Genomic DNA, 12361 nt, shown 5'->3' with positions numbered 1-12361 from the left:
TTTCCCTTGGTGCTTGAAGGACATTAGAGACCTGGCTGAATTCCTCTGACCATCAGGAGATGGTCACTTACCTAGTGCTAGCTCACAAATTCACCATTCATTGTTCTAACTTGCTTTGATTTGATGTGTTCTATGTTTCTTGTTCATGGGCATCAATATTACGATACAATATGTTTAAAGTTTATTTATTAGTGTCACAAGTAAGGTTTACATTAACACTGCAATGAAGTTACTGTGAAAATCCCCTAGTCGCCACACTCGGGTGCCTGTTCGGGCACACTGAGGGAGAATTTAGCATAGCCAACGCACCTAACCAGCACATCCTTTGGACTGTGGGAGGAAACCGGAGCACCCGGAGGAAACCCACGCAGACATGGGGAGAACGCGTAGACTCCACACAGACAGCGACCCAAGCCGAGAATTGAACCCAGATCCCTGGCGCTGTGAGTCAGCTGTGCCAACCATTGTGCCACCGCGCCACCCTATATGTATATGTACCAGTGATCTAGGCTCTGGATCTTCATTGATTTCACAACCTTGTCTAACAATCTCTGTGCATCATCCACCTATCTTGCTAAACCTGGCCCAGTGACCTTTTGGTGCAAACTATCCTCGTGGGCTAATGCTCATTCTATTCTCCTCCTCATCCATAGGCTGCTGCCCAGCAACAAGAATCAGAAACCACTCAGAGAGCTGAGCGAGAGGTCACTAGAATGGTGATTATCATGGTCGTCGCTTTCCTCATCTGTTGGTTACCATATGCTTCAGTGGCTTTCTACATCTTCAGCAACCAAGGCAGTGAGTTTGGGCCTATCTTCATGACAATCCCAGCTTTCTTTGCCAAAAGCTCAGCGCTGTACAACCCTCTCATTTACATCCTGATGAATAAACAGGTAAGAAAAAAACCCTCAAGACTGTCGAACACTCCCCCACCCTCTCGCTTGCACAAAAACGCCCCCTCCCCTGCAACCAATTTGTATCAGTCTCAGTGTGTGTGTCTCTCTCTGCCATTATGTGTCTCCATTTCTCTGCCAGTGTGTGTATCTGTCTCTCTCCCTCTGCCAGTGTGTGTGTCTCTTTGCCTGTGTGTGTGTGTGTCTCTCTCTCTCCCTGTGTGTATACCTCTCTGTGCCAGTGTGTCTCTTTTTCTCTGCCAGTGTGTGTGTGTCTCTCTGTGCACTTGTGAGTGTGTCTCTCTGGGCCAGTGTGTGCCTCTCTCTGCCAGTGTTCGTCTCTCTCTCTGCCCACTGTCTCTTTGTGTCAGTGTGTGTGTTTCTTTCTGCCAGTGCGTGTGTCCCTCTGAGCCAGTGTGTGTGTCTCTCTCTACCAGTGTGTGTATTCTCTCTGCCCGTTTGTGTGTCTCTCTGTGCCACTGTGTGTACCTCTCTCTGCCAGTGTGTGTGTGTCTCTCTATCTGCCCGTGTGTGTGTGTGTGTCTCTCTCTCTCTGTGCAATGTTTGTGTCTCTCTGGGCCAGTGTGTGTCTCTCTCTCTGTCAGTCTGTGTGTCTCTCTGTGCCAGTGTGTGTGTCTCTCTCTCTGTACCAGTGTGTGTTTCTCACTCTGTGCCAACGTCTGTATGTGTGTGTGTCTCTCTCTCTGCCTGTGTGTGTGTGTGTGTGTCTGCCAGTGTGTGTGTCTCTCTCTCTCTGCCAGTGTGTGTGTGTCTCTGTGCCAGTGTGTGTCTCTCTCTGTGCCAGTGTGTGTGTGTCTGCCAGTGTGTGTGTGTGTCTCTCTCTGCCAGTGTGTGTGTCTCTCTGTGCCAGTGTGTGTCTCTCTCTGTGCCAGTGTGTGTGTCTCTCTCTCTGCCAGTGTGTGTGTGTCTGCCAGTGTGTGTGTGTATGTCTCTGTGCCAGTGAGTGTGTGTCTCTGTGCCAGTGTGTGTCTCTCTCCCTGTGCCAGTGTGTGTGTATGTCTCTGTGCCAGTGAGTGTGTCTCTCTGTGCCAGTATCTGTGTCTCTCTCTGTGCCAGTGTGTGTGTGTGTGTCTCCCTCCCTCGCTGCCAGTTTGTGTTTCTCCCTGCCAGTGTGAGTGTGTCTCACTCTCTTCCATGGCTGTGCCTCTCTGCCAGTGTGTGTGTGTCTCCCTCTCTGTCAGTGTGTGCGTCTTTGTGCCAGTGTGTGTGTGTGTGTCTGTGTGTGTGTGTCCCTCTATGCCACTGTGTTTGCCTCTCTGTGCCTGTGTGTGCATCTCGCTGTGCCAGTATGTGTGTCTCTCTCTGTGCCAGTGTGTCTCTCTCTGCCAGTGTCTGTGTCTCCCTCTCTGCCAGTGTGTGTGTGTCTCTGTGTCAGTGTGTTTGTCTCTCTCTGCCAGTGTGTGTGTCTCTCTCTCTCTGCCAGTATGTGTGTCTCTCTCTGCCAGTGTATGCGTTTCTCTCTCTGTCAGTGTGTGTGTGTCTGTGCCAGTGTATATGTGTTTCCCTCTCTGCCAGTCTGTGTGTGTCTCTCTCTGTGCCAGTGTGTGTATCACTCTCTCTGCCAGTGTGTGTCTCTCTCTATGTGCCAGCATGTGTGTCTCTCTGTGCCAGTGTGTGTGTCTCTCTCTGGTGCTGTGTTTGTCTCTCCCTCTCTGCCAGTGTGTGTGTGTCCCTCTCTGCCAGTGTCTGTGTCTCTTTCTGCCAGTGTGTGTGTCTCTCTCTGCCAGTGTGTGTGTCTCTCTCTGCCAGTGTGTGTGTCTCCCTCTCTGCCAGTGTGTGTGTGTCCCTCTCTGCCAGTGTCTGTGTCTCTTTCTGCCAGTGTGTGTGTCTCTCTCTGCCAGTGTGTGTGTCTCTCTCTGCCAGTGTGTGTGTCTCCCTCTCTGCCAGTGTGTGTGTGTCTCTCTCTGCCAGTGTGTGTGTCTCTCTCTGCCAGTGTGTGTGTGTCTCTCTCTGCCAGTGTCTGTGTCTCCCTCTCTGCCAGTGTGTGTGTGTCTCTCTCTGCCAGTGTGTGTGTCTCTCTCTGCCAGTGTGTGTGTCTCTCTCTGCCAGTGTGTGTGTCTCTCTCTGCCGGTGTGTGTGTGTCTCTCTCTGCCAGTGTGTGTGTGTCTCTCTCTGCCGGTGTGTGTGTGTCTCTCTCTGCCAGTGTGTGTGTCTCTCTCTCTGCCGGTGTGTGTGTCTCTCTCTCTCTGCCAGTGTATATGTGTTTCCCTCTCTGCCAGTCTGTGTGCGTCTCTCTCTGTGCCAGTGTGTGTGTCACTCTCTCTGCCAGTGTGTGTCTCTCTCTATGTGCCAGCATGTGTGTCTCTCTGCGTCAGTGTGTGTGTCTCTCTCTGGTACTGTGTTTGTCTCTCCCTCTCTGCCAGTGTGTGTGTCCCTTTCTGCCAGTGTGTCTGTGTCTCTCTTTGTCAATGTGTGTGTGTCTCTCTGCCAGTGAGTGTGTGTCTCTCTGCCAGTGTGTATGTGTCTCTCTGCCAGTGTGTGTGTGTCTCTCTATGCCAGTGTCTGTGTCTCTCTCTGGCAGTGTGTGTGTGTGTTTCTCTCTGCCAGTGTGTGTGTGTCTCTCTCTGCCAGTCTGTGTGTGTGTCTCTCTCTCTGCCACTGTGTGTGCCCCTCTCTGTCAGTGTATCTGTTTTTCGCTCTCTGCCAGTGCATGTGTCTCTTTGTGCCAGTGTGTGTGTGTCCCTCTCTGAAAGTGTGTGTCCCCCTCTCTGCCAGTGTGTGTGTCTCTCTGTGCCAGTGTGTGTGTGTGTGTGTGTGTGTGTCTCTATGCCAGTGTGTTTGCCTGTGTGTGCATTTCGCTGTGCCAGTATGTGTGTCTCTCTCTGTGCCAGTGTGTCTCTCTCTGCCAGTGTCTGTGTCTCCCTCTCTGCCAGTGTGTGTGCCTCTCTCTCTGCCAGTGTGTGTGTGTATCTCTCTGCCAGTAGGGTGGCACGGTAGCACAGTGGTTAGCACTGGTGCTTCACAGCTCCAGGGACCTGGGTTCGATTCCCGGCTCGGGTCACTGTCTGTGTGGAGTTTGCACATTCTCCTCATGTCTGCGTGGGTTTCCTCCGGGTGCTCCGGTTTCCTACCACAGTCCAAAGATGTGCGGGTTAGGTTGATTGGCCATTCTAAAATTGCCCCTTAGTGTCCTGAGATGCGTCGGTTAGAGGGATTAGTGGGTAAATGTGTAGGGATATGGGGGTAGGGCTTGGGTGGGATTGTGGTCGGTGCAGACTCGATGGGCCAGATTTCCTCTTTCTGCACTGTAGGGTTTCTATGATTCTATGTGTTTCTCTCTCTGTCAGTGTGTGTGTCTGTGCCAGTGTGTGTGTCTCTCTCTGTGCCAGTGTGTGTGTGTCTCTCTCTGTGCCAGTGTGTGTGTGTCTCTCTCTGCCAGTGACTGTGTCTCTCTCTGCCAGTGTGTGTGTTTCTTTCTGCCAGTGTGTGTGTTTCTTTCTGCCAGTGTGTGTGTTTCTTTCTGCCAGTGTGTGTGTCTCTCTCTGCCAGTGTGTGTGTTTCTCTCTCTGCCAATGTGTGTGTCTCCCTCTCTGCCAGTCTGAGTGTGTGTCTCTCTCTGCCAGTGTGTGCATCTCTCTCTGTGCCAATGTGTGTGTCTCTCTCTGGCACAGTGTTTGTCTCTCCCTCTCTGCCAGTGTGTGTGTCTCTCTCTCTGCCAGTGTCTGTGTCTCCCTCTGTCAGCGTGTGTGTGTGTCTCTCTCTGTGCCAGTGTGTGTGTCTCTCTCTGTCAATGTGTGTGTCTCTCTGTGCTAGTGTGTGTGCCTCTCTGTGCCACTGGGTGTGACTCTCTCTGCCAGTGTGACTGGGTCTCCCTCTCTGCCAGTGTGTGTCCCTCTCTCTGCGAGTGCGTGTCCCTTTCTCTGCCAATGTGTGTGTGTGTCTCTCTCTCTCTGCCAATGTGTGTCTCTTTCTCTACTAGTGTGTGTGTGTGTGTGTCTCTCTCTCTCTGCCAGTTTGTGTGTGTGTGTGCCTCTTTCTCTCTCTGCCAATGTGTTTGTCTCCCTCTCTGTGCCAGTGTGTGTGTCTCTATCTGTCAATGTGTGTGTCTCTCTGTGCTAGTGTGTGTGCCTGCCTCTCTGGCAATGTTTGTCTGTCTCTCTGTGCCAATATGTGTGTCTCCCTCTGCCAGTGTGTGTCTCTCTTTCTCTGCCAGAGTATGTCTCTCTCTGCCAGTGTGTGTGCCTCTCTGTGCCAGTGTGCGTGTGTCTCTCTCTCTGCCAGTATGTGTCTCTCTGTGCCAGTGTGCGTGTGTCTCTCTCTCTGCCAGTGTGTGTCTCTCTGTGCCAGTGTGTGTGTGTGTCTCTCTCTGCCAGTGCGTGTCTCTCTGCCAGTATGTGTGTCTCCCTCTGCCAGTGTGTGTGTCTCTCTCTGCCAGTGTGTGTGTGTCTCTCTTGGCCAGTGTGTGTGTGTGTGTGTGTGTCTCTGTGCCAGTGTGGGTGTCTTTCTCTGCCAATGTGTGGGCGTCTCTCTCTCTGCCAGTGTGTGTGTCTCTCTCTGCCGGTGTGTGTGTGTGTTTCTCCCTTTGCCAGTGAGTGTTAGTCTCTCTGCCTGTGTGTCTCTCTCTGCCAGTGTGTGTCTCTCTCTGTGCCAATGTGTGTGTCTCTCTCTCTGACAGTGTGTGTGTGTCTCTCTCGGCTAGTGTGTGTCTCTCTGCCAGTTTGTGTCTCTCTCTTTCTCTCTGCCAGTGTGTGTGCCTCTCTCTGCCAGTGTGTGTGTGTCACACTCTCTGCCAGTGTGTGTCTCTCTCTGTGCCAGTGTGTGTGCCTCTCTGTGCCACTGGGTGTGACTCTGTCTGCCAGTGTGAGGGGTCTCCCTCTCTGCCAATGTGAGTCCCTCTCTCTGCCAATGTGTGTGTGTGTGTCTCTCTCTCTGCCAGTGTGTCTCTCTCTCTACCACTGTGTGTGTGTGTCCCTCTCTCTCTCTGCCAGTGTGTGTTCCTTTCTCTGCCAATGTGTGTGTGTGTCTCTCTCTACCAGTGTGTGTGTGTCTCTCTCTCTCTCTCTCTGCCAGTGTGTGTGTCTCTTTCTCTGCCAGTGCGTATGTGTCTCTCTCTGCCTGTGTGTTTCTTTCTCTGCCTGTGTGTGTCTCTCTTTCTCTGGGGGAGGTGGGACCTGTACAAACAGGACGGTTTGTACCTGAACCAGAGGGGCACCAATATCCTGGGAGGGAAATTTGCTACGGCTCTTCGGGGGGGTTTAAACTAATTTGTCTGGGGGATGGGAAAAGGAGCTGTAGTCCAGAAGCCAGTGTTGAGTGTAGTGAGGTACTGAGGAGGGTATCAAGGTCGCAGGAGTGTACCGGCAGACAGGAAGGTGGGTTGAAGTCCACAGATCCTTGAAGGTGACGTCACAGGTGGAGAAGGTAGTGAATAAGGCATATGGCATGCTTGCCTTTATAGGACGGGGCATAGAGTATAAAAGTTGGGGTCTGATGTTGCAGATGTATAGAACGTTGGTTCGGCCGCATTTGGAATACTGCGTCCAGTTCTGGTCGCCACACTACCAGAAGGACGTGGAGTCTTTGGAGAGAGTACAGAGGAGGTTTACCAGGATGTTGCCTGGTATGGAGGGGCTTAGTTATGAGGAGAGATTGAGTAAACTGGGGTTGTTCTCCCTGGAAAGACGGAGGATGAGGGGAGACTTAATAGAGGTGTATAAAATTATGAAAGGCATAGATAGGGTGAACGGTGGGAAGCTTTTCCCCAGGTCGGTGGTGACGTTCACGAGGGGCCATAGGTTCAAGGTGAAGGGGGGGAGGTTTAACACAGATATCAGAAGGACATATTTTACACAGAGGGTGGTGGGGGCCTGGAATGCGCTGCCAGGCAAGGTGGTGGAGGCGGACACACTGGGAACGTTTAAGACTTATCTAGACAGCCATATGAACGGAGTGGGAATGGAGGGATACAAAAGAATGGTCTAGTTTGGACCAGGGAGCAGCGCGGGCTTGGAGGGCCGAAGGGCCTGTTCCTGTGCTGTATTGTTTTTTGTTCTTTGAAGTGTGTCTACTTCAATGCAAGGAGCATCCGGAATACGGTAGAGGAACTTGGAGCGTGGATTGGTACTTGGGACTACGATGTAGTGGCCATTACGGAGACATGGTTAGAACAGGGACAGGAATGGTTGTTGGAAGTTCCGGGGTATTGATGTTTCAGTAAGAGTAGGGAAGGTGGTAAAAGAGGTGGAGGAGTAGCATTGTTAATCAAGGATAGTTTAACGGCTGCAGAAAGGCAGTTCGAGGGGGATCTACCTACTGAGGTAATATGGGCTGAGGTTAGAAATAGGACAGGAGCGGTCACGTTGTTGGGGGTTTTCAATAGGCCCCCAAAATAGTAATAGAGATGTGGAGGAAGAAATTGCAAAGCAGATTATGGATAGGTGTGGAGGCCACAGGGTAGTTGTCATGGGTGACTTTAACTTTCCAAATATTGATTGGAACCTTTATAAGTCGAATAGTTCGGATGCGGCAGTGTGTGTGTCACTCTCTCTGCCAGTGTGTGGATGTGTCTCTCCGCCAGTGTGACTGTGTCTCTCTCTGTCAGTGTGTGTGTCTCTCTGTGCCAGTGTCTGTGTCTCTCTCTGCCAGTGTGTGTGTTTCTCTCTCAGCCAGTGTTAGTCTCACTGCCAGGGTTTTCGTCTCTATGCCAATGTGTGTGTCTCTCTGTGCCACTGTGTGTGTCTCTCTGTGCCAGTGTGTGTGTCTCCCTTTCTGCCAGCGTGTGTGTCTCTCTGTGCCAGTGTGCATCACTCTCTCTGCCAGCGTGTGTCTCTCTGTGAGTGTATGTGTCTCTGTCTGCTCGTGTGTGTGTGTGTGTCTCTCTCTACCAGTGTGTGCGTGTCTCCCTCTGTGCCAGTATGTATGTCTCTCTCTCCCAGTGTCTGTCTCTCTCTGCCAGTGTGTGGCTCTCTGTCAGTGTGTGTGCCTTTCTCCGCCAGTTTGTGAGTGTCTCTCTCTGCCAGTGTTTGTGTCTCTCTGTGCCCATGTGTGTGTCTCTCTGTGCCAGTCTGTGTTTCTCTCTCTGCCAGCGTGGGTGTCGCTAACTGCCAGTGTTAGTGTGTCTCTCCCTGCCAGTGTGTGTGTGTGTTTCTCTCTGGCAGTGTGTTAGTCTCTCTGCCAGTGTGTGTGTCTCTCTCTGCCAGTCTGTGTGTGTCTTTCTCTCTGCCAGTGTGTGTGCCTCTCTCTGCCAGTGTGTGTGCCTCTCTCTGCCAGTGTGTGTATGTCTCTCTGTGCAAGTGTGTGTGTGTCTCCCTCTGCTAGTTTGTGTGTGTGTGTGTGTGTATGTGTGTCTCCCTCTCTGCCAGTGTGTGTGTGTCTCTCTCTGCTAGTTTGTGTGTGTGTGCGTGTGTGTGTCTCCCTCTCTGCCAGTGTGTGTATGTCTCTCTCTGTGCCAGTGTGAGTTCCTCTCTGCCAGTGTGTGTATCTCTCACTCTCTACCAGTGTGTGTGTCTCTCTCTCTGCCAGTGTGTGTCTGTCTCTCTGTGCCAGTGTGGGTGTCGCTCACTGCCAGTGTGTGTGTGTCTCTCTCTCTCTGCCAGTGTGTGTGTGTTTCTCTCTCTGGCAGTGTGTTAGTCTCTCTGCCAGTGTGTGTCTCTCTCTTTGCCAGCCTGTGTGTGTCACACTCTCTGCCAGTGTTTGTGTCTCTCTCTCTGCCAGTTTGTGTGTCTCTCTCTCTGCCAGTGTGTGTGTCACTCTCTCTGCCAGTGTGTGTATATCTCTCTCTGCCAGTGTGAGTGACTCTCTCTCTCTCTGCCAGTGTCTGTGTGCCTCTCTGTGCCAGTGCGGGTGTTGCTCATTGCCAGTTTGTGTATATCTCTCTGCCAGTGTGTGTGACTCTCTCTCTGCCAGTGTCTGTGTGAGTCTCTGTGCCAGTGTGTGTGTTTTTCTCTCAGCCAGTGTGTTAGTCTCTCTGCCAGTGTGTGTGTCTCTCTCTGCCAGTCTGTGTGTGATTGTCTCTTGCTCTGTCAGTTTATGAGTGTCTCTCTCTTTCCCGTTTGTGTGTGTCTCTCTCTGCCAGTGTTTGTGTCTCTCTGTGCCACTGTGAGTGTCTCCCACTGTGCCAGTGTGTGTGCCTCCCTCTCTGCCAGTGTGTGTGTCTCTCTGTGCCAGTGTGCATCACTCTCTCTGCCAGCGTGGGTCTCTCTGTGAGACACACAGTGTGTGTGTCTCTTTCTCTGCCAGTTTGTGAGTGTCTTTCTCTGCCAGTTTGTGAGTGTCTCCCTCTGCCAGTGTGTGTGTCGCTCACTGCCAGTGTGTGTGTCTCTTTGTGCCAATGTGTGTGTCTCTCTCTCTCTGTGTACCTTTCTCTCTGCCAGTGTGTGTGTGTGTGTATGTGTGTGTCTTGCTCTGTCAGTTTATGAGTGTCTCTCACTGCCAGTGTGTGCATGTCTCTCTATGCCAGTGTGTGTCACTCACTGCCAGTGTGTGTGTCTCTCTGTGCCGATGTATGTGTCTCTCTCTCTCTGTGTATCTTTCTCTCTATGGTAGTCATGATGGGGAGATGCCGGCGTTGGACTGGGGTAAACACAGTAAGAAGTTTAACAACACCAGGTTAAAGTCCAACAGGTTTATTTGGTAGCAAAAGCCACACAAGCTTTCGGAACAGGCAGTCCCTTCGTCAGGTGGGTGGAAGTTCTGATTACAAACAGGGCACAAAGACACAAACTCAATTTACATGAATAACATGAGTCAGTGTGTGTCTCTCTCTGTCAGTGTGTGTGTGTGTGTGTGTGTGACTCTCTGTCTCTGCCAGTATGTATGTCTCTTGCTCTGTCAGTTTGTGAATGTCTCTCTCTGCCAGTGTGTGAGTCTCTCTCTGTGCCAGTGTGTGTGTCTCCCTGTGCCAGTGTGGGTGTCGCTCTCTGCCAGTGTGTGTGTGTGTGTCTCCCTCTCTGCCAGTATATGTACGTCTCACTCTCTGCCAGTGTGTGGGTCTCTCTCTCAGCCAGTATGTGTGTGTGTGTGTGTGTGTCTGTCTGCCAGTGTCTGTGTGCGCGTCTCTCTTTGCCAGTGTCAGTGTCTCTGTCTTTGCCAGTCCCTGTGTCTCTCTGCGCTATTGTGTGTGTCTCTCCCTGCTAGTGTGTGTGTGTGTGTGTGTGTGTCTTTCTCTCTGCCAGTGTGAGTGCCTCTCTCTTTGTCAGTCCCTGTGTCTTCCTGTGATAGTGTGTGTCTCCCTCTCTGCCAGTGTGTGTGTATCTCCTTGTGCCAATGTGTGTGTGACTCCCTCTGCCAGTGTGTGTCTGCCTCTGCCAATGTGTGTGTGTCCCACCCTGTCTGCCAGTGTGTGTGTCTCTCTGTGCCGGTATGTGTGTGTCTCTGTGCCAGTGTGTCCCTCTCTCTGTTAGTGTGTGTGTCTCTCTGTGCCAGTTTGTGCGTGTCGCTCTCTGTGCCAGTGGTCTGTGTGTCTCTCCCTCTGCCAGTGTGTGTCTCTCTCTGCCAGTGTGAGTGTCTCTCTCTCTCTCTCTTTCCCAGTGTGAGTTTGTCTCTCTCTCTCTGCCAGTGTGAGTGTCTCTCTCTCTTTCCCAGTGTGAGCGTATCTCTCTCTCTCTGCCTTTGTGTGTGTCCCTCTCTCTGCCAGTGTATGTGTGGCTCTCTCTGCCAGTTTGTGTGTGTGCGTGTCTCTCTGCCAGTGTGTGTCGCTCTCTCTGCCAGTGTCTGTGTCTCCGTCTGCTAGTGTGTGAGTGTGTGTGTTTATCTCTCTGCCAGTGTGTTAGTCCCTCTGCCAGTGTGTCTCTCTCTTTCTGCCAGTCTGTGTGTGTCTTTCACTCTGCCAGTGTGTGTTTGTGTCTCTCTCTGTCATAAGAACATAAGAAATAGGAGCAGGAGTAGGCCATCTAGCCCCTCGAGCCTGCCCCGCCATTCAATAAGATCATGGCTGATCTGACGTGGATCAGTACCACTTACCCGCCTGATCCCCATAACCCTCAATTCCCTTACCGATCAGGAATCCATCCATCCGCGCTTCAAACATATTCAGCGAGGTAGCCTCCACCACCTCAGTGGGCAGAGAATTCCAGAGATTCACCACCCTCTGGGAGAAGAAGTTCCTCCTCAACTCTGTCTTAAACCGACCCCCCTTTATTTTGAGGCTGTGTCCTCTAGTTTTAACTTCCTTACTAAGTGGAAAGAATCTCTCCGCCTCCACCCTATCCAGCCCCCGCATTATCTTATAAGTCTCCATAAGATCCCCCCTCATCCTTCTAAACTCCAACGAGTACAAACCCAATCTCCTCAGCCTCTCCTCATAATCCAAACCCCTCATCTCCGGTATCAACCTGGTGAACCTTCTCTGCACTCCCTCCAATGCCAATATATCCTTCCTCATATAAGGGGACCAATACTGCACACAGTATTCCAGCTGCGGCCTCACCAATGCCCTGTACAGGTGCATCAAGACATCCCTGCTTTTATATTCTATCCCCCTCGCAATATAGGCCAACATCCCATTTGCCTTCTTGATCACCTGTTGTACCTGCAGACTGGGCTTTTGCGTCTCATGCACAAGGACCCCCAGGTCCCTTTGCACGGTAGCATGTTTTAATTTGTTTCCATTGAAATAGTAATCCCATTTGTTATTATTTCCTCCAAAGTGTATAACCTCGCATTTCTCAACGTTATACTCCATTTGCCATATCCTCGCCCACTCACTCAGCCTGTCCAAATCTCTCTGCAGATTTTCTCCGTCCTCCACACGATTCACTTTTCCACTTATCTTTGTGTCGTCTGCAAACTTCGTTACCCTACACTCCGTCCCCTCCTCCAGATCATCTATATAAATGGTAAATAGTTGCGGCCCGAGTACCGATCCCTGCGGCACGCCACTAGTTACCTTCCTCCAACCGGAAAAACACCCATTTATTCAGTTTATGAGTGTCTCTGTGCCAGTGTGTGTGTCTCTCTGTGCAGTGCGCATGTCTCCCTCTCTGTCAGTGTGTGAGTGTCTCTGTGCCAGTGTGTGTGTCTCTCTCTGCGAGTGTGTGTGTCTCACTCTGCCACTGTGTGTCTCTCTCTGTGCCAGTGTTTGTGTCTCCCTCTCTGCCAGTGTGTGTCTCTCTCTGCCAGTGTGCATCACTCTCTGCCAGTGTGTGTGCATTTCTCTGCCAATGTGTGTGTCTCTCTGTGCAAGTGTGTGTGTCTCTCTCTGCCACTGTGACTGTCTCCCACTCTGCCAGTGTGTGTGTCTCCCTCTCTGCCAGTGTGTGTGTGTGTCTCTCTCTGCCAGTGTGTGTCTCTCTCTGCCGGTGTGTGCCTCTCTCTGCCAATGTGTGTGTCTCTCTGTGCAAGTGTGTGTGTCTTTCTCTGCCACTGTGAGTGTCTCCCACTCTGCCAGTGTGCGTGTCTCTCTGTGCCAGTGTGCATCACTCTCTCTGCCAGTGTTTGTCTCTCTGTAAGTGTATGTGCCTCTCTCTGCTAGTGTGTGTGTGTGTGTATGTGTGTGTGTTTGTGTGAGT

At 51.5% G+C, this 12361-nt stretch overlaps 1 protein-coding gene across 1 annotated transcript in view; it reads left to right on the top strand.

The window, feature by feature from the left end:
• LOC144488350 (rhodopsin) overlaps window positions 1-1134 on the top strand; it is a gene marked incomplete at its 3' end in the record, with an annotated part of 39424 nt that extends 38290 nt beyond the window's left edge. The window contains exons 4-5 of the mRNA XM_078206399.1: window positions 654-901; window positions 1111-1134. Coding sequence (XP_078062525.1) covers window positions 654-901; window positions 1111-1134 — 272 coding nt within the window. The remainder of the gene's footprint in view (window positions 1-653; window positions 902-1110) is intronic.
• Window positions 1135-12361: the final 11227 nt, after the last annotated feature.

The sequence above is a fragment of the Mustelus asterias genome, unplaced genomic scaffold, assembly GCF_964213995.1.
Source record: "Mustelus asterias unplaced genomic scaffold, sMusAst1.hap1.1 HAP1_SCAFFOLD_1486, whole genome shotgun sequence".
NCBI classification, from domain to species: Eukaryota; Metazoa; Chordata; class Chondrichthyes; order Carcharhiniformes; family Triakidae; genus Mustelus; species Mustelus asterias.
The sequence above is the reverse complement of the archived record's forward strand: the minus strand, read 5'-3'. Positions and strand labels throughout refer to the sequence as shown.